Here is a 19,624-nt window from a genome sequence, read left to right as displayed (position 1 = left end):
AATTGCACTAAGAGATTTTTGTTCTGAGTATGTTTGAACGTATGAGCGAGTCTCATTGAATCATGTCTGTATAACTAGGTCTATATTGTAGTTATTATTATTTTTATTTATTTTTTGCTTTTGACTATTTCCTTTGCTTTTATTCTTAGATGTTCGGTTCAGAACATAATCTTATTAATATTTCATCAAAAGTCGTGTTAATGTATAAACTACTTTGGAAGCAGGTCATGTCATTTTCTGTATTACTCTTTAACAGCCTTTTTTAGTGTAATATTTTTCTGATGCACCAAGTGCCGCTGTTGGTCAGTATGTTCTGGCTTTAAACATTTTGTTTTCAGATCCTCCTCTTCTTTCTGACATCATATTCTGCAGAATGTCTCTTTCATTCGGAAAATCTCTGCTAACACTGAAGCATCGAGAAATTTTCTGCCTTGTGTTCTCGGATGAAGTTTGATATTTTTCAACCTTTCTGAATCTTTTGTTTGTTCGACTTTTCTTCTGTATTGGGACAGAGGATTTGGATTATGTCGGTTCTATGTTATTCTTACGCCCAAAGACGCACATCTTCGACGCGGATTTCATCATGGCTAATGCAGCCTCTCGTGCTGTGCGTCTTTGTCCTGACCGTTGCGCGCGGGCAGGTCCGTTATTCTATTCCAGAGGAGATGACAAAGGGCTCGCTGGTGGGAAATATCGTTCAGGATCTCGGTTTGGATGTAAAGAGGTTGAAATCTGGTCGCGCGCGGATCTTTACGGAGGACAGTCGTGAGTACATCGGTCTGAATGTAGATAAAGGGACTCTGGAAGTGAAAGAGAGGATAGATAGAGAGGAGCTGTGCGCCCAAGTGTCTCCCTGCTCCTTACATTTTCAGATCATTCTAGAAAATCCAATGGAGCTGCATAGAATTGATGTTGAAATATTAGATATCAATGATCATGCTCCAGTTTTTGTTAGAAAGGAAATAAGCTTTCAAATTAGTGAGCTGGCTGTTCCTGGAGCCAAATTTTCTTTAGATAATGCGCAAGATTTTGATGTGGGTTTAAATACCCTTCAGAAATACACACTCAATCCGACTGATCATTTTTCACTGAAAGAACAGATAGGTGATGATGGATTGAAATATGTTGAAATGGTTCTACAAAAAACACTAGATAGAGAAAATCAAGAGGAGCATAAATTAGTGTTGACGGCGTTTGACGGCGGCAGTCCTCAGAAATCAGGCACTATTAAAATAAGTGTTCTTGTTATCGACGCAAATGACAATGCTCCCGTGTTTAGTCTCCCCATGTATAGAGTCTCCTTATTAGAAAATTCAGCAAAGGGCACTGATGTTGTGAGGGTGACTGCAACTGACAAAGACAAAGGCACGAATGCTGAACTGACGTATTCCTTCTCACAAACCTCAGGAAAGGCTTTAGAACTGTTCAATATAGATTCACAAACTGGTGACATTATTGTTAACAGTGACCTGGATTTCGAGAAGTCAAAACGTTTTCAATTGCATGTTGAAGCAACAGATAAAGGTGGCTTAACAGATTCCAGTAAAGTTATTATCGAATTAATTGACGTTAATGACAATGCACCCCTGATAAGCGTAATTTCTTTTTCTAACCCAATACCCGAGGACGCAGAGCCAGAGACTGTGATAGCGATGCTGAATGTCAAAGATTTAGATTCAGGGAGAAATGGACAGGTTAAATGTTATATTGGTCCAAATTTGCCATTCAAAATACAGTCATCCGCCTCAAATTTTTATAGTGTAACAACCGATCAATTACTAGACCGTGAAAAATTATCTGAATATAATATAATAATAACAGCAAGTGATGAGGGCTCCCCTTCTTACTCTACTAATAAAACACTGACTCTGAAAATCTCTGATGTCAATGACAACGCCCCTGTGTTTCAGCGTCAGTCATACACCGCATATTTGATGGAAAATAATTCACCCGGAGTCTCTGTTTTATCTGTTAAAGCGCATGACAAAGACTCTGGCAATAACGCGCGTATTTCATATTTTCTAGAATATATTCTTGTGAATGGCGTCTCTGCCTCGACGTTTATTTCAGTGAATGCAGAGAGTGGAGAGATTCTTGCTGTCCGTTCGTTTGATTATGAACAAACAAAAGAATTTAACATTCGCGTAAAAGCGCAGGACGGAGGCTCTCCTCCTCTCAGTAGCAACGTGAGCGTGAAAATAATGATTCAGGACCAGAATGACAACGCGCCTCAGGTTCTGTATCCGGTCCAGTCAGGCGCTTCTGTGGTGGCTGAAATAGTGCCTCGTTCTGCAGATGTGGGTTATCTGGTCACTAAAGTGGTGGCTGTTGATGTAGACTCTGGACAGAATGCCTGGCTCTCATATAAACTGCAGAAAGCCACAGACAGGGCGCTGTTTGAAGTGGGCTTACAGAATGGAGAAATAAGAACTGTGCGCCAAGTGACAGATAAAGATGCTGTGAAACAGAGACTCACTGTTGTAGTGGAGGACAACGGGCAGCCCTCTCGATCAGCTACAGTCAATGTTAACGTGGCGGTGGCGGACAGCTTCCCTGAAGTACTCTCGGAGTTCACTGACTTTACGCACGACAAGGACTACAACGACAACCTGACTTTCTATCTGGTCTTGGCCTTGGCTGTAGTTTCGTTTCTCTTTATCGTGTCTGTCATCGCCATACTGTCAGTCAAATGCTACAGATGGAGACGCGAGCGGATGTTTTACAAATCTGGAGCGAATCTTCCAGTTATTCCGTATTATCCGCCTCTTTACGCAGACGTAGGGGGCACAGGAACTTTACAGCACGTGTACAATTATGAGGTTTGCAGAACCACTGACTCCAGAAAGACTGATCTGAAATACGGCAGACCTTGCAGTGAAAGCATCATTAGTCTGGACAGCAGCGGAACACAGACACTCACGCATGCGCAGAGAGGAAAACTGAATGATGAGGATTCTTTTGATCAGGTGAGCTCGAGAGAATGGGCAGGAATATGACTTTGTCGTTTCCTTTTAATAGTTCTTTTTGACTTGTTGTGTTTTTTTTTTTTTTTTATCTTTTGATTGTAAAGTGCAAACTGGCAAGATTTACGAATTTACTGTACCGATAGCATTTTTGTTACTATACATTTTTCACAGTTTTCATATTAAACTTACTAATAATATTTTACACAAAATTATCTGTGTGTGTGTGTGTGTGTGTGTGTGTGTGTGTGTGTGTGTGTGTGTGTGTGTGTGTGTGTGTGTGTGTGTGTGTGTTTTGCGTGTGTTTGCCGTGCTCACGTGTGCGTGACGACAAATTGTACCTTCATTGTTTAAGGGCTATTTTATATTTCTGTTTTGCCTCCGACTGTTTCCTTTGGTCATATTAAGGTCTTTGGTTAATATCATGCTGTTATTTGTATTTTAGGGGAAAATTCGTTTACTCAAAACATATACTTTAGTTGCAGTTAATGAGGTTTTTTTATTCATTATTTTATTATTTCTCTTAAACGAACAAACAAACAAAAAAAAAAATTTCTTTGTAATGTTTCTATGATGCACTAAGTGCCGCTGTTGGTCAGTGTGATTGGGATTTAAACATTGGTTTTTAGATCCTCCTCCACTTTCTGACATCACATTCTGCAGAATCTCTCTTTCATTCAGACGATCTCTGTTTAACACTGAAGCATCGAGACATTCCCTGTGTTTTCGGATGAAGTTTGATATTTTTCAACCTTTCTGAATCTTTTGTTTGTTCGACTTTTCTTCTGTAGTGGGACAGAGGATTTGGATTATGTCGGTTATTTGTTGTTTTTACTTCCAAAGAGGCACATCTTCGACGCGGATTTCATCATGGCTAATGCAGCCTCTCGTGCTGTGCGTCTTTGTCCTGACCGTTGCGCGCGGTCAGGTCCGTTATTCTATTCCAGAGGAGATGACAAAGGGTTCGTTAGTGGGAAATATCGTTCAGGATCTCGGTTTGGATGTAAAGAGGCTGAAATCTGGTCGAGCGCGGATCTTTACGGAGGACAGTCGTGAGTACATCGGTCTGAATGTAGATAAAGGGACTCTGGTAGTGAAAGAGAGCATAGATAGAGAGGAGCTGTGCGCCCAAGTGTCTCCCTGCTCCTTACATTTTCAGATTATTCTAGAAAACCCCATGGAGCTGCATAGAATTGATGTAGAAATATTAGATATCAACGATCATGCTCCTGTTTTCATAAACAAAGAGATACATCTTCAAATTAGTGAAGTAGCGTTACCTGGAGCTAGATATTCAATCGATAGCGCTAATGATGCTGACGAGGGTTTAAATTCACTTCAGACGTATAAATTAAATCCGAACGACCATTTTGTACTCAAAACCTTGTCTCACACTGACGGTACTAAATATGTCGAAATGGTCTTACAGACGTCATTAGACAGAGAAAAACAGGAGGAGTATAATCTGATTTTAACCGCGTTTGACGGTGGATCTCCTCAGAAAACTGGAACCTTGAAAATTAACATTATTGTCTTGGATGCAAATGACAACGCGCCTGTTTTTAGTCAGTCTGTATATACAGCACTCGTAGCTGAAAATGCGCTGATGGGATCATTAGTCTTAAAGGTTAGCGCAACTGACGCAGACCAGGGAACAAATAAACAAGTTTCCTATTCATTTTCCCAAAGTAGCAAAGGCATCTCAAATATTTTTAATGTCGATCCTTCTAACGGTGATATATTACTCACTGGGCCACTAGATTTTGAAAAATCAAAGAAATATGAGCTGAATGTGGTGGCGACAGACATTGGTGGTTTAACAGATGCTTGTAAAGTGATGGTGGAAATTACAGATGTTAATGACAATGCCCCTGTAATTAATGTAATATCTTTCTCAAACCCTTTGCCAGAAAATTCCTCTCCCGAGACTGTGATAGCGATGCTGAATGTCAAAGATTTAGATTCGGGGGAAAATGGACGGGTGAGATGTTTTATTAATCCTAATTTACCATTTCAAATCAGACAATCATCGTCAAATTTCTACAGTCTGGTTACTGATCAACTGTTAGACCGTGAAAAAATGTCTGAATATAATATCACAATAACAGCTATTGATGAGGGCTCGCCTTCTTACTCTACTAATAAAACACTGACTCTGAAAATCTCTGATGTCAATGACAACGCCCCTGTGTTTCAGCGTCAGTCATACACCGCATATGTAATGGAAAATAATTCACCCGGAGTCTCTGTGCTATCTGTTAAAGCGCATGACAAAGACTCTGGCAATAACGCACGTATTTCATATTTTCTAGAAGATATTCTTGTGAATGGCGTCTCTGCTTCGACGTTTATTTCAGTGAATGCAGAGAGTGGAGAGATTCTTGCTGTCCGTTCGTTTGATTATGAACAAACAAAAGATTTTAACATTCGCGTAAAAGCGCAGGACGGAGGAAATCCTCCTCTCAGCAGCAACGTGAGCGTAAAAATAACGATTCAGGACCAGAATGATAACGCGCCTCAGGTTCTGTATCCGGTCCAGTCAGGCGCTTCTGTGGTGGCTGAAATAGTGCCTCGTTCTGCAGATGTGGGTTATCTGGTGACTAAAGTGGTGGCTGTTGATGTGGACTCTGGACAGAATGCCTGGCTCTCATATAAACTGCAGAAAGCCACAGACAGGGCGCTGTTTGAAGTGGGCTTACAGAATGGAGAAATAAGAACTGTGCGCCAAGTGACAGATAAAGATGCTGTGAAACAGAGACTCACTGTTGTAGTGGAGGACAACGGGCAGCCCTCTCGATCAGCTACAGTCAATGTTAACGTGGCGGTGGCGGACAGCTTCCCTGAAGTGCTCTCGGAGTTCACTGACTTTACGCACGACAAGGACTACAACGACAACCTGACTTTCTATCTGGTCTTGGCCTTGGCTGTAGTTTCGTTTCTCTTTATCGTGTCTATCATCGCCATACTGTCAGTCAAATGCTACAGATGGAGACGCGAGCGGATGTTTTACAAATCTGGAGCGAATCTTCCAGTTATTCCGTATTATCCGCCTCTTTACGCAGACGTAGGGGGCACAGGAACTTTACAGCACGTGTACAATTATGAGGTTTGCAGAACCACTGACTCCAGAAAGAGTGATATGAAATACGGCAGACCTTGCAGTGAAAGCATCATTAGTCTGGACAGCAGCGGAACACAGACACTCACACATGCGAAGAGAGGAAAATTTATTGATGAGCATTCTTTTGATCAGGTGAGCTCGAGTGAATGATCCTGAATATGACTTTCTAGTGTCCATTTATATATAATGCTATCATTCTGGCTTCATCGCTTTTATGGTTGTGCACTGTAGTTTATTTATTTATTAAATTTAAATTAAATTAAATTTACGATAATATTTAAGTGACTGTACATCACAATTCAAATCAAGACCATAACCGTTCTATGTTATTAATATATGTGTGTAATTTTTTTTTTTTTTTTTTTTACAGACAAAGTTGTTTTAATTTTCATTTTGCCAGTTGCGCTCAGATATTATTTCTTTCTCTCTTTCTTTTTTTTTTTAATAATTTTTCAGAACTTTTACATTTTGCTAATTTGTGCACACAGTGAATCTTACCTGATTACTTGAGGGCTAGATTATATTTTCTGCTTCGCTATTGATTATTTTCCTGACATCATATTTTAAGTGTTCATTTCAAAGCATGATTAATTCATATTTTAGCAAAATTCTGCCTTAACGCAAAGTACGTGTACTAATATGGTCTCAATGCATGTCATTATCTGTATTGCTCATAAGTTTTTATTTATTCATTCATTCATTGTAATGTTTCTCTGATGCACTAAGTGCCGCTGTTTGTCAATATGTTGGGGCTTTAAACATTAACTTTTAGATCCTCCTCTTCTTTCTGACATCACATTCTGCAGAATCTCTCTTTACACTAAAGCATCGAGACATTCGCTGCCTTGTATTTTCAGATGAACATTTATGTTTTCAACCTTTCTGATTCATTCGTTCTTAATATTTTCTTCTTGAGTGAATAGAACATTTGGATTATGTCGGTTCTTTGTTATTCTTATGCCCAAAGAGGCGCATCTTCGACGCGGATTTCATCATGGCTAATGCAGCCTCTCGTGCTGTGCGTCTTTGTCCTGACCGTTGCGCGCGGGCAGGTCCGTTATTCTATTCCAGAGGAGATGACAAAGGGCTCGCTGGTGGGAAATATCGTTCAGGATCTCGGTTTGGATGTAAAGAGGCTGAAATCTGGTCGAGCGCGGATCTTTACGGAGGACAGTCGTGAGTACATCGGTCTGAATGTAGATAAAGGGACTCTGGTAGTGAAAGAGAGGATAGATAGAGAGGAGCTGTGCGCCCAAGTGTCTCCCTGCTCCTTACATTTTCAGATCATTATAGAAAACCCCATGGAGCTGCATAGAATTGATGTGGAAATATTAGATATCAACGATCATGCTCCTGTTTTCATGAAAAAAGAGATTACTTTTCAGATAAGCGAATCAGCTTTGTCTGGGGCTCGATATTCAATCGATAGCGCTAATGATCCTGATGTAGGTCTAAATTCTATTCAGACATATAAATTAACCCCATCTGATCTTTTCACAGTTAAAATACCTGCTCACCACGATGATACAAAATACGTAGAAATGATTTTGCAAAAACCCCTTGACAGAGAAACTGGAGAAGAACATCAAATGACTTTAACAGCCTTCGATGGCGGAAACCCTCAAAAAACGGGCACTATCAAGATAAACGTTATTGTTTTAGATGCAAATGACAATGCTCCTGTTTTCAGTCAGTCAATCTATAAAGCATCTATTCCAGAGAATCTTCCTAAAGGATCCTCTGTGTTAAGGGTGAGTGCAAATGATAAAGACGTGGGATCTTATGGAGATGTTACCTATTCTTTTTCACAGAGCAGTGAACGGTTATCTAACCTCTTCCAAATAGATTCCAGTTCTGGAGATCTTATAGTTAATGGTCAGTTGGATTTCGAGAAATCAAAAAAATATGAATTATATGTAGAAGCAACCGACAAAGGAGGATTAAGTGATACTAGCAAAGTGCATATTGAAATTACTGATATAAACGACAATGCTCCTATAATAAGCACAATTTCATTTTCAAACCCAGTGGCGGAGAGTTCAGCACCAGAGACTGTAATAGCAATGCTGAATGTCAAAGATTTAGATTCGGGGAAAAACGGAATAGTCAAGTGCTACATTGCTCAGAATTTACCGTTTAAAATAAAGTCATCAAGCCCAAATTTTTACAGTTTAGTCACTGATGAGCTCTTGGATCGGGAGAAGGTCTCAGAGTATAATATCACAATAACAGCTATTGATGAGGGCTCACCTTCTTACTCTACTAATAAAACACTGACTCTGAAAATATCTGATGTCAATGACAACGCCCCTGTGTTTCAGCGTCAGTCATACACCGCATATGTGATGGAAAATAATTCACCCGGAGTCTCTGTGTTATCTGTTAAAGCGAATGACAAAGACTCTGGCAATAACGCGCGTATTTCATATTTTCTAGAAGATATTCTTGTGAATGGTGTCTCTGCTTCGACGTTTATTTCAGTGAATGCAGAGAGTGGAGAGATTCTTGCTGTCCGTTCGTTTGATTATGAGCAGACAAAAGATTTTAACATTCGCGTAAAAGCGCAGGACGGAGGCTCTCCTCCTCTCAGCAGCAACGTGAGCGTGAAAATAATGATTCAGGACCAGAATGACAACGCGCCTCAGGTTCTGTATCCGGTCCAGTCAGGCGCTTCTGTGGTGGCTGAAATAGTGCCTCGTTCTGCAGATGTGGGTTATCTGGTGACTAAAGTGGTGGCTGTTGATGTGGACTCTGGACAGAATGCCTGGCTCTCATATAAACTGCAGAAAGCCACAGACAGGGCGCTGTTTGAAGTGGGCTTACAGAATGGAGAAATAAGAACTGTGCGCCAAGTGACAGATAAAGATGCTGTGAAACAGAGACTCACTGTTGTAGTGGAGGACAACGGGCAGCCCTCTCGATCAGCTACAGTCAATGTTAACGTGGCGGTGGCGGACAGCTTCCCTGAAGTACTCTCGGAGTTCACTGACTTTACGCACGACAAGGACTACAACGACAACCTGACTTTCTATCTGGTCTTGGCCTTGGCTGTAGTTTCGTTTCTCTTTATCGTGTCTATCATCGCCATACTGTCAGTCAAATGCTACAGATGGAGACGCGAGCGGATGTTTTACAAATCTGGAGCGAATCTTCCAGTTATTCCGTATTATCCGCCTCTTTACGCAGACGTAGGGGGCACAGGAACTTTACAGCACGTGTACAATTATGAGGTTTGCAGAACCACTGACTCCAGAAAGAGTGATCTGAAATACGGCAGACCTTGCAGTGAAAGCATCATTAGTCTGGACAGCAGCGGAACACAGACACTCACGCATGCGCAGAGAGGAAAACTGAATGATGAGCATTCTTTTGATCAGGTGAGCTCGAGTAAATTTTAATTCATTTCGTTCTTTTAAGCTTTTTCTGATTTCCTTAATATGGAAGTGTATGTGTTTATAAACAGGTGTGTCCCAATGAATCACGCCATACCTGAACTTTTAGGTCATAAAGTAAATAAGTCATTTAATCAAACATTTGTGTTAAAATTGTATTATTATTATTATTATTATTATTATTATCATTATTATTATTGCTATTATTTCTCTACATTTTTATTATGATTTGCTCTGTATCAAACAATTGTTCAGCGCAAAATTTGTTTTATACTGTAAGTGCCGCTGTTGGTCAGTATGTGGAGCTTTTTTAAACAGCCTTTCTTAGATCCTCCTCCACTTTCTGACATCATACGGTCTTCAGAATATCTCTTTCATTTCATACGGTCTCTTTCTAACATTGGATGGTTGAACCATCGATTGACTCTTCTTTTTACATCACTGATATTTTACATATTTTCTAAGTCCTTTTGTGAAAGAAGATTTGGATTATGTCGGTTCTATGTTATTCTTACGCCCAAAGAGGCACATCTTCGACGCGGATTTCATCATGGCTAATGCAGCCTCTCGTGCTGTGCGTCTTTGTCCTTGCCGTTGCGCGCGGGCAGGTCCGTTATTCTATTCCAGAGGAGATGACAAAGGGCTCGCTGGTGGGAAATATCGTTCAGGATCTCGGTTTGGATGTAAAGAGGTTGAAATCTGGTCGAGCGCGGATCTTTACGGAGGACAGTCGTGAGTACATCGGTCTGCATGTAGATAAAGGGACTCTGGTAGTGAAAGAGAGGATAGATAGAGAGGAGCTGTGCGCCCAAGTGTCTCCCTGCTCTTTACATTTTCAGATCATTCTAGAAAACCCCATGGAGCTGCATAGAATTGATGTAGAAATATTAGATATTAATGATCATGCACCTGTTTTTAATAGAAAAGAGATAAACTTTCAAATTAGCGAGTTTGCTGTTCCCGGGGCTCGCTTTTCATTAGACAGTGCGCATGATCCTGATGTTGGATTAAATACACTTCAAAGGTACACTCTAATGCCAACTGATTATTTTTCATTGAAAGAACAATCGCGCAATGATGGTACAAAATACGTTGAAATGGTTTTGCAATCGCCGTTAGACAGGGAGAGAGAAGAGGAACTTAAACTGACCTTGGCCGCGTTTGATGAAGGGAGCCCTCAAAAATCTGGTACAATTAAAATAGATGTCACAGTAATTGATGTCAACGACAACACACCCGTGTTCAGTAAGTCAGTGTACAGAGTTTCTTTAGCAGAAAATGCAGCTATAGGTACAAGGGTGCTAACAGTACGTGCTACAGACAAAGACAAAGGAGCAAATGGTGAGGTAACATATTTTTTTTCACAAAGCTCTGGGAAAGACTTAGACCTTTTTAGAATTGATAAGAACACTGGGGAAATCTGCGTAAATGGCTTGTTGGACTATGAAAGGTCGAAGCAATATGAACTAAATCTTGAGGCCATAGATAAGGGAGGACTAACAGATAATAGTAAAGTGCTTATTGAATTGACTGATGTTAATGACAATGCACCTGTTATCAGCATTATCTCATTTTCCAGTCCCATTCCAGAGGACTCTACTCCAGACACAGTGATAGCGATGCTGAACATTAAAGATATAGACTCCGGTAGAAACGGCCAATTAAAATGCTTAGTTAATTCAGATGTGCCATTTGGCATTAAATCTTCCTCCTCAAATTTCTACACTTTAGTTACTGATCAGATTTTAGACCGTGAAAAAATGTCTGAATATAATATCACAATAACAGCTATTGATGAGGGCTCGCCTTCTTTCTCTACTAATAAAACACTGACTCTGAAAATATCGGATGTCAATGACAACGCCCCTGTGTTTCAGCGTCAGTCATACACCGCATATGTAATGGAAAATAATTCACCCGGAGTCTCTGTGTTATCTGTTAAAGCGCATGACAAAGACTCTGGCAATAACGCGCGTATTTCATATTTTCTAGAAGATATTCTTGTGAATGGCGTCTCTGCTTCGACGTTTATTTCAGTGAATGCAGAGAGTGGAGAGATTCTTGCTGTCCGTTCGTTTGATTATGAGCAGACAAAAGAATTTAACATTCGCGTAAAAGCGCAGGACGGAGGCTCTCCTCCTCTCAGCAGCAACGTGAGCGTGAAAATAACAATTCAGGACCAGAATGACAACGCGCCTCAGGTTCTGTATCCGGTCCAGTCAGGCGCTTCTGTGGTGGCTGAAATAGTGCCTCGTTCTGCAGATGTGGGTTATCTGGTGACTAAAGTGGTGGCTGTTGATGTGGACTCTGGACAGAATGCATGGCTTTCATATAAACTACAGAAAGCCACAGACAGGGCGCTGTTTGAAGTGGGCTTACAGAATGGAGAAATAAGAATTGTGCGCCAAGTGACAGATAGAGATGCTGTGAAACAGAGACTCACTGTTGTAGTGGAGGACAACGGGCAGCCCTCTCGATCAGCTACAGTCAATGTTAACGTGGCGGTGGCGGACAGCTTCCCTGAAGTGCTCTCGGAGTTCACTGACTTTACGCACGACAAGGACTACAACGACAACCTGACTTTCTATCTGGTCTTGGCCTTGGCTGTAGTTTCGTTTCTCTTTATCGTGTCTATCATCGCCATACTGTCAGTCAAATGCTACAGATGGAGACGCGAGCGGATGTTTTACAAATCTGGAGCGAATCTTCCAGTTATTCCGTATTATCCGCCTCTTTACGCAGACGTAGGGGGCACAGGAACTCTAAAGCAAGTGTTTAATTATGAAATGTGTGGCACTACTGACTCAAGAAAGAGTGATCTGACATTTGTCCGACCTTGTAGTCAGAGCATCATTAGTTTGGACGCCGATGGAACACAGACACTCACGCACATTCTGGAGCATAAACAGATATCCAGAGATACAGAAAATCAGGTGAGGTGTGTGGAATGAGATTGTGTTTAATTTAATTGCTTAATTTAGTTTTTATCAATGCTGCATTTGGAAATATTCTCTTATTTACTATTGTTTAAAAATATTTACATAATGAAAACCGCGTGCAGAGGAGTGTGTGGAGTTTTGACCATTTTCCTTTAAATTTCCACAAAATACTTTTGTCGGTTTAAAAGTTATTATAATGATTTCACGTTTTTGAAAAGAAATAGTGTTCTAATAATTCACAGTGATGCGCGCAAAAGTTGATGTTGCTGCTTGCACTCTACTCCAGTACGACCATTTTCTTAAGACAGCTCTAATAAAGCACCCGTGGCAAGCATTTTGCAGTTCTTGGATTAAACCCTAAGAGTCGCTGTTGGTTGATAAGGTAGATCTGTCTGATTTTATGCATCATGCACGCCTTCCGTGCCAGTTTCGTATGTAAGGGCTGTGCATTTAGTACAACGCCGTACGCGCCGCGAAAACTGGACGATGCTTTTGACACCGTGTTCTTGCTCTGGCTCATATTTAATATTTACTTTAATATTATAGATTTTTAAAGTCTTTTCTGCGCTGTCGAGTGGATATTGTATATATTTTTGTTGAGAGATTAATCGAAGCACCGCCATCAACATGAGAAAAAAGGATTGTCATTGTGCATGGCCGCCGTGTGCTCTTTTGTTTGTACACTTTCTCTGTGGCGCGTATGGACAGGTCCGTTATTCCGTGCCAGAGGAGATGACACCTGGTTCCTTCGTCGGAGACATAGTTAAAGACTTAGGTCTTGAGCTTAAAAGGCTGACAACGGGGAAAGCGCGGATCTTTACAGCTGGTGGCCGCGAATATGTTGCGCTGGACCGGGAGAAAGGGCACATCATTATTAAGGAGAGAATCGACAGGGAGCTTTTGTGCTCTGGTGCTGTATCCGCGTGCAGTCTGAGCTTTGAAGTCATCTTAGAAAATCCCATCGAGCTCTATCGCATCACCATAGAAATACTGGATGTTAATGACAACAGTCCTGCGTTTCCAAAAGGTGAAATTACATTAGAAATCAGTGAGTTTGCTTCAACCGGGGCGCGTTTTACTGTGGATAGCGCAGTTGATCTTGATGTCGGCATTAACAGTATTCAGAGTTATTCAGTTAATCCTACTGATCATTTTACAGTAAAGACACAAACTCGATCTAGCAGCAGTAAAAACGTAGAGCTTGTTTTGCAAACACCTTTAGACAGAGAGAAACAAGAACATTTATATTTAACTATAACTGCTACAGATGGAGGCAACCCCAAGCGATCTGGCATGGTGAAAATACACATAATTGTTCTGGATATAAATGACAATGCACCGGTTTTCCAAAAGGACACGTACAAAATATCTATCCCAGAAAACACCGCAAAGGGATCGTTGCTGGTTACTGTTAACGCAACCGATGCGGATACTTTCTCAAATGCACAAATTGGATATTATTTCGAGCACACCACACCCAAAATCCGAGACCTGTTTTCTGTCGATCCATCCAGCGGTGAAATAAGACTGATTGGTGAGCTTGATTTTGAGGAGTCTGCTGTTCATGAGTTTCAAATTCAAGCTAAAGATCAGGGGGGCTTATCAGATTCCTCTGATGTGATTGTAGAAGTTACAGACGTAAATGATAACGCACCAAAAATGACGCTTATGTCTTTTTCTAACAATATACCAGAAAATGCACCTCTTGGAACCGTTGTGGCCATGATAAATATACAAGACAGCGATTCTGAAGAAAATGGAAAAATAACCTGTTTTATTGATAGGGACCTCCCGTTTAAAATCGAATCATCTTTGACTAATTATTACAGTATCGTCACGGACTCCGAGCTAGACAGAGAAGACATTCCTGAGTATAATATTACCATCACAGCCAAAGATAGAGGCAGTCCTTCATTGTTTAGCAAAAATATTTTAAAAGTAAAGATCACTGATGTAAATGATCACGCTCCTCAGTTTGAGCAGGATTCATATAATGCGTATGTGATGGAGAATAATCCGCCTTCTCTGTCTTTGTTCAGTGTTAAAGCGCACGACGCAGATTTGGGGGCGAACGCACGCCTATCGTACTTTATTTCAGATAATGATTTGAACGGCACACCAATTTCGTCATTAGTTTCTATCAACTCTAACAGTGGGACTGTTTATGCAACAAAATCGTTTGATTATGAACAATTAAAATCTTTTACAATCACAGTGAAAGCGCAGGACGGAGGCTCTCCTCCTCTCAGTAGCAACGTGAGCGTGAAAATAATGATTCAGGACCAGAATGACAACGCGCCTCAGGTTCTGTATCCGGTCCAGTCAGGCGCTTCTGTGGTGGCTGAAATAGTGCCTCGTTCTGCAGATGCGGGTTATCTGGTGACTAAAGTGGTGGCTGTTGATGTGGACTCTGGACAGAATGCCTGGCTCTCATATAAACTGCAGAAAGCCACAGACAGGGCGCTGTTTGAAGTGGGCTTACAGAATGGAGAAATAAGAACTGTGCGCCAAGTGACAGATAAAGATGCTGTGAAACAGAGACTCACTGTTGTAGTGGAGGACAACGGGCAGCCCTCTCGATCAGCTACAGTTAATGTTAACGTGGCGGTGGCGGACAGCTTCCCTGAAGTACTCTCGGAGTTCACTGACTTTACGCACGACAAGGACTACAACGTCAACCTGACTTTCTATCTGGTCTTGGCCTTGGCTGTAGTTTCGTTTCTCTTTATCGTGTCTATCATCGCCATACTGTCAGTCAAATGCTACAGATGGAGACGCGAGCGGATGTTTTACAAATCTGGAGCGAATCTTCCAGTTATTCCGTATTATCCTCCTCTTTACGCAGACGTAGGGGGAACAGGAACTTTACAGCACGTGTACAATTATGAAATGTGTGGCACTACTGACTCCAGAAAGAGTGATCTGAAGTTTTTGCAGCCCTCTAGTCAAAGTGTTTTAAACTTTGACTTGAGTGGCACAAGAACTGTGCCAAAGCAAAACAGGAATACAGAAGACGTTAGTGCAGAGGTGAGATTTCTTTATGTGACTGTTACAGTATTGCTTACAGTTTCCCCAAGTATTTATACAGAATCTTTTTTTATTCCTTTCTTAAGTTGCCTTTCTTCATTATGTCTGCTTAGTGTGTTTGACACTAGAACTAGACACTAGACACTTTTTGTGATGTTTAGTGGATGTAAGAAGTAGGTTTTCCTCATGTTCACACAGGTGTACTAGTAGAGGAACCACAGAAATAGAGAATCACATTAACTGTGAACATGATCCACTAATGCTTCACAAACGCAAAGTTGTATTTAACAGTTAATTCTACTGATTTAAAGTGTGCTGGTGCTATTTTATTTTTTTAGATGATGATATTTGTCATTTAGTGTATTGACATTCATACATTTTTGTGGAACTTTAGTGACTAAATGCTTCTGTGGCAACTGTGTTTTCATAGAAAAATTCAGTGGCATATAAACACACCCGCTCCATTAGAATGTGTCAGCTGTTGTCAGGAGGAGAAAACAGGAAATGTGCTCTTATCTCACAGACTGCAGAGTTGTGGGGGAGGGGTTATGCGCTGAGAGGCGAGTCGAGGCTAATGCAGCAAAATCCAAACTGAATCTTTGTTTTCATCAAGGAATGAATAACGTGCAATGCAACTAAATGCCAGCTCTGATATTTTGCATTCTCAAATATATCAGATTTTGTGGCATGCAGGACAATCTGATGGTCCAAAGGGCAGTAAAACAGAGGAGAGAGAGATGGAGGAAGAGGAGGACTAGTGTTGCAGAAAGAACAGGGACACGGCATACTATTTTTTCCCCTGACTGACCCATTTTCTGCTTCATACACCAATTATTGCCCAGTGGTACTAAAATATATACTGATACACAGACTGTGTACATTATTTTCATGAGAAAAGCCAAATATTCAATGGTAAACAAGCTGAAGCAGGCATTCAGAGAGACACACTCTGCATCTCTATATAAAACCACTGCATTGTGATGCACGTAGATATTTTGAGACAGAAAAACTTTAAGAACATCTATAAAGCTGCATAGTCCTGTGACTACAGGCAATGCAGACCAGTTTAGAATATGAAGATGATGACAAATGAAAACATTTAGAATATGAAGATGATGACAAATGAAAACATACAAGCCATTGTGACAGGCTTGTAAGAGCTTATTTAAAAGAGTACATTTTATTATACATGTATGTAACATATAAGGAACTCCCGCACACTATCTTAACTTGCAAAATAAATTTTAATCGCACAACGTTTCGGTCACACGACCTTCATCAGGAGAATACAAATGTTCAAATTCATCTCTTTTAAGATAAACACATGACCAATTAACTGAGCTCCATCTGAAAATAATTAAGCTCATTGGGAATACATAATTAGCACCACATAAACAGTTACAAATTATTATAGTTACAACAATCAGTCAAGATCCCCCTATAGGTTAACAAAATCATCCAAAAAACACATAATCAACACATCGTCATCAAACAGCATCAAATTGTAATTCTAAACAGTTACAACAATCAGTCAGGCTCCATAGTCACTCAAACTCATCGTGAATACATAGTAGAAACAACACCTCATTCAAAACAATTGCATGACTATAACATTACATTAAATAATGCTTCATCGTTCATACCCATAGGTGATAAAATTTGAAGGGTGTAAATCCAAAACAGTTCACCTCTCTGTAAAAGTAATTCAATGACTCCACCTCTAGGTGGAAAAAGTTACTTTCTCAATCCCACAAAAGCATAAAGAGGTTACATCGTGATTCAAAGTTAAAAATTGTGCCGCAACTGGATAATTTAGATCGTTTTTTCTGATCGAACTCTTATGTTCAATAATTCTTTGTTTCAATTGACGTGACGTTTATCCCCCATAGCCTATACCACAAGGACAACGGATCAAATACACAACATGAGTGGAAACACAAGTAATTACAGATTTGATGCTATATTTTTTGCCAGTTCTAGGATGAGAAAAAAATGATGTTTTAAAAGTATTATTACACTGAGCACAATTCCCACAACGATAATTGCCCTTCTGTATAGGACTAAGTAAACTCTGAGATGCACGAGGGCTAACGCTCTGAAAACGAGCATGTACCAAGCTGTCTTTTAAATTCCTAGCGCGTTGGTGTACAATCAAAGGAGAATGTCTAAAAATATTGCTCAACTCCGAATCAGAAGACAACAAATGCCAGTGTTTTTTAAAAATAGATTTTATCATGTAAGACTTAGGTGGATATGTTGTAATACAAGCAAAATAATACTTTCTTGTCGTCTTTTTTAGCAATTCAGACCGCGTCTTTTTAAAAGCTGTATTAAATCCTTCATCAACCCAATCTAAAGGGTAACCTCTGTTCAAAAATTAATTTTTCATTATTTTTGATTTCTCAGTAAAGTCGGAATCAGAATAACAAATCCTTCTCAGTCTGTAGAACTGACTCTTAGGCAGTCCTTTTTTTAAAAAAGTCAGATGAAAATTGGTAGCGAGTAAAAGTGTGTTACGATCGGTCTCTTTTGTAAACAAAGTTGTAGTCAAACTGCCTTCATTCTTCTGTATCCACATATCAAGGAAGTGTACTCTAGACGAATTAATTTCAGAAGTAAATTCCAAGTCGTCAACCAAGCTTTTCAAATATGTCACAAATTCTTGAGCCTCATCGTGATCACCCAAAAAGATACAAAAAATATCGTCAATGTATCTATACCATTTGATGATCTTTGAATAGAAAGGATTATTTTCTGTATTCAATACATAACTCTCTTCAAAAAAAAACCCATGAATAGATTGATGGAGAAAAAATACCATAGTTTCATCTGTCTAATTTCCACAATATTCACGATGAGTTTGAGTGACTATGGAGCCTGACTGATTGTTGTAACTGTTTAGAATCACAATTTGATGCTGTTTGATGACGATGTGTTGATTATGTGTTTTTTGGATGATTTTGTTAACCTATAGGGGGATCTTGACTGATTGTTGTAACTATAATAATTTGTAACTGTTTATGATGTGGTGCTAATTATGTATTCCCAATGAGCTTAATTATTTTCAGATGGAGCTCTGTTAATTGGTCATGTGTTTATCTTAAAAGAGATGAATTTGAACATTTGTATACTCCTGATGAAGGTCGTGTGACCGAAACGTTGTGCGATTAAAATTTATTTTGCAAGTTAAGATAGTGTGCGGGAGTTCCTTATATGTTGAAACGACCTACCTGGTCTTATTTTTCTACGCACCTATTACTTACAGGTGTGCGATGGAGTTTGTTCACTTATTATACATGTATGTAAAAAAAAAAAAAAAAAAATAGCTGAACTTGTTTAACTATCTAAAATGAGCCATCACAAATGCAGAAACACACTTTGGGACTTAGAAATACCCATGTGTTTCTAGAGTAAACAGACATGCACATAATGAATTAACTGTAGCTTCACTTGAATGTTTTGTTTCACTCTGAAATGCGTCATATTACGGAAGTAAATTTGCTTCTTGGGAGTCATTTCAGGTTGTCTTCAACTTTAAAGCTTGTATAATTTAGTTTATTTTCCAGTGTACCCTGCTGACTTCTTTTTAATAGACTCGTTATCAGTTGTGGATCCTTTATTCTCTGCAGCACATTAAAAAACAGACATGTGGTAGTCAGATGTGCTGCTTGAGTATGCAAAGTGGAAGTTGCTACTTGAAATAACCATTTTAGTGATATCTCCCTGTCATTTTTCTTAGATGAAAATGACTCTTAAAATGACTTTAGTGTCTATCATGATTATATGCAAAGTCAATCATTCACACAGACATTTTTTGTTGTTTATTTGTGAGGGGCACATCTGCATTTTTTCGGTTGTGACCGTATGAACCGTTACCCTCTTTGCCTTTGGGTGTCCCACATCTGGCCCTCATTTCTCTAATCTTCATTTCCTGGACTTCTTAGTGCCTTTTCTTTAATGTATATCATAAATCCACATGCTCTTGAGCTTTGGGAGCTGTTTCCTCACAAATCACTTAAATTGGCTTCTTGCTTCAAAGCATACTTAATTGGCACATCGCCATTGTGTAAAAGTTGATATGAAAGTTTAAGGACACTGTTTTATATGTAAATGGTCAAAATCGCCATGTATGTTTACTTGGCTTCATCTAGAAAATGTTATTCCTAAAGTACAGTGTATAGC

General features: G+C 39.8%; 2 protein-coding genes across 48 annotated transcripts in view; both read left to right on the top strand.

The window, feature by feature from the left end:
- The window catches only part of LOC132109885 (protocadherin gamma-A12-like), a 176,037-nt gene that overhangs the window by 133,028 nt on the left and 23,385 nt on the right, over positions 1–19,624 (top strand). The window contains exon 1 of one of the 47 annotated variants that reach the window (XM_059516285.1): positions 390–2,966. The exons of 41 other annotated variants lie outside the window; for them this stretch is intronic. In XM_059516285.1, coding sequence (XP_059372268.1) covers positions 525–2,966 — 2,442 coding nt within the window. In that variant the 5' untranslated portion in view covers positions 390–524. Of the gene's footprint in view, positions 1–389; positions 2,967–6,895; positions 9,462–12,833; positions 15,443–19,624 lie in introns of those variants that run through there. 5 more of the 47 variants (XM_059516302.1, XM_059516284.1, XM_059516301.1 and 2 more) reach the window with 5 other exon arrangements.
- LOC132109890 (putative protocadherin beta-18) lies at positions 3,423–6,300 on the top strand. Its single transcript, XM_059516331.1, has one exon. It carries the CDS (start codon positions 3,775–3,777, stop codon positions 6,232–6,234), a length of 2,460 nt encoding a protein of 819 aa, XP_059372314.1. The 5' UTR covers positions 3,423–3,774; the 3' UTR covers positions 6,235–6,300.

This window comes from Carassius carassius, chromosome 29 (assembly GCF_963082965.1).
Source record: "Carassius carassius chromosome 29, fCarCar2.1, whole genome shotgun sequence".
Taxonomy (NCBI): domain Eukaryota; kingdom Metazoa; phylum Chordata; class Actinopteri; order Cypriniformes; family Cyprinidae; genus Carassius; species Carassius carassius.
The sequence above is the reverse complement of the archived record's forward strand: the minus strand, read 5'-3'. Positions and strand labels throughout refer to the sequence as shown.

What these genes read in the sequence shown, in the direction of transcription:
- LOC132109890 (XM_059516331.1), top strand. Translation starts at nt 3,775, where the DNA reads ATGTCGGTTATTTGTTGTTTTTACTTCCAAAGAGGCACATCTTCGACG.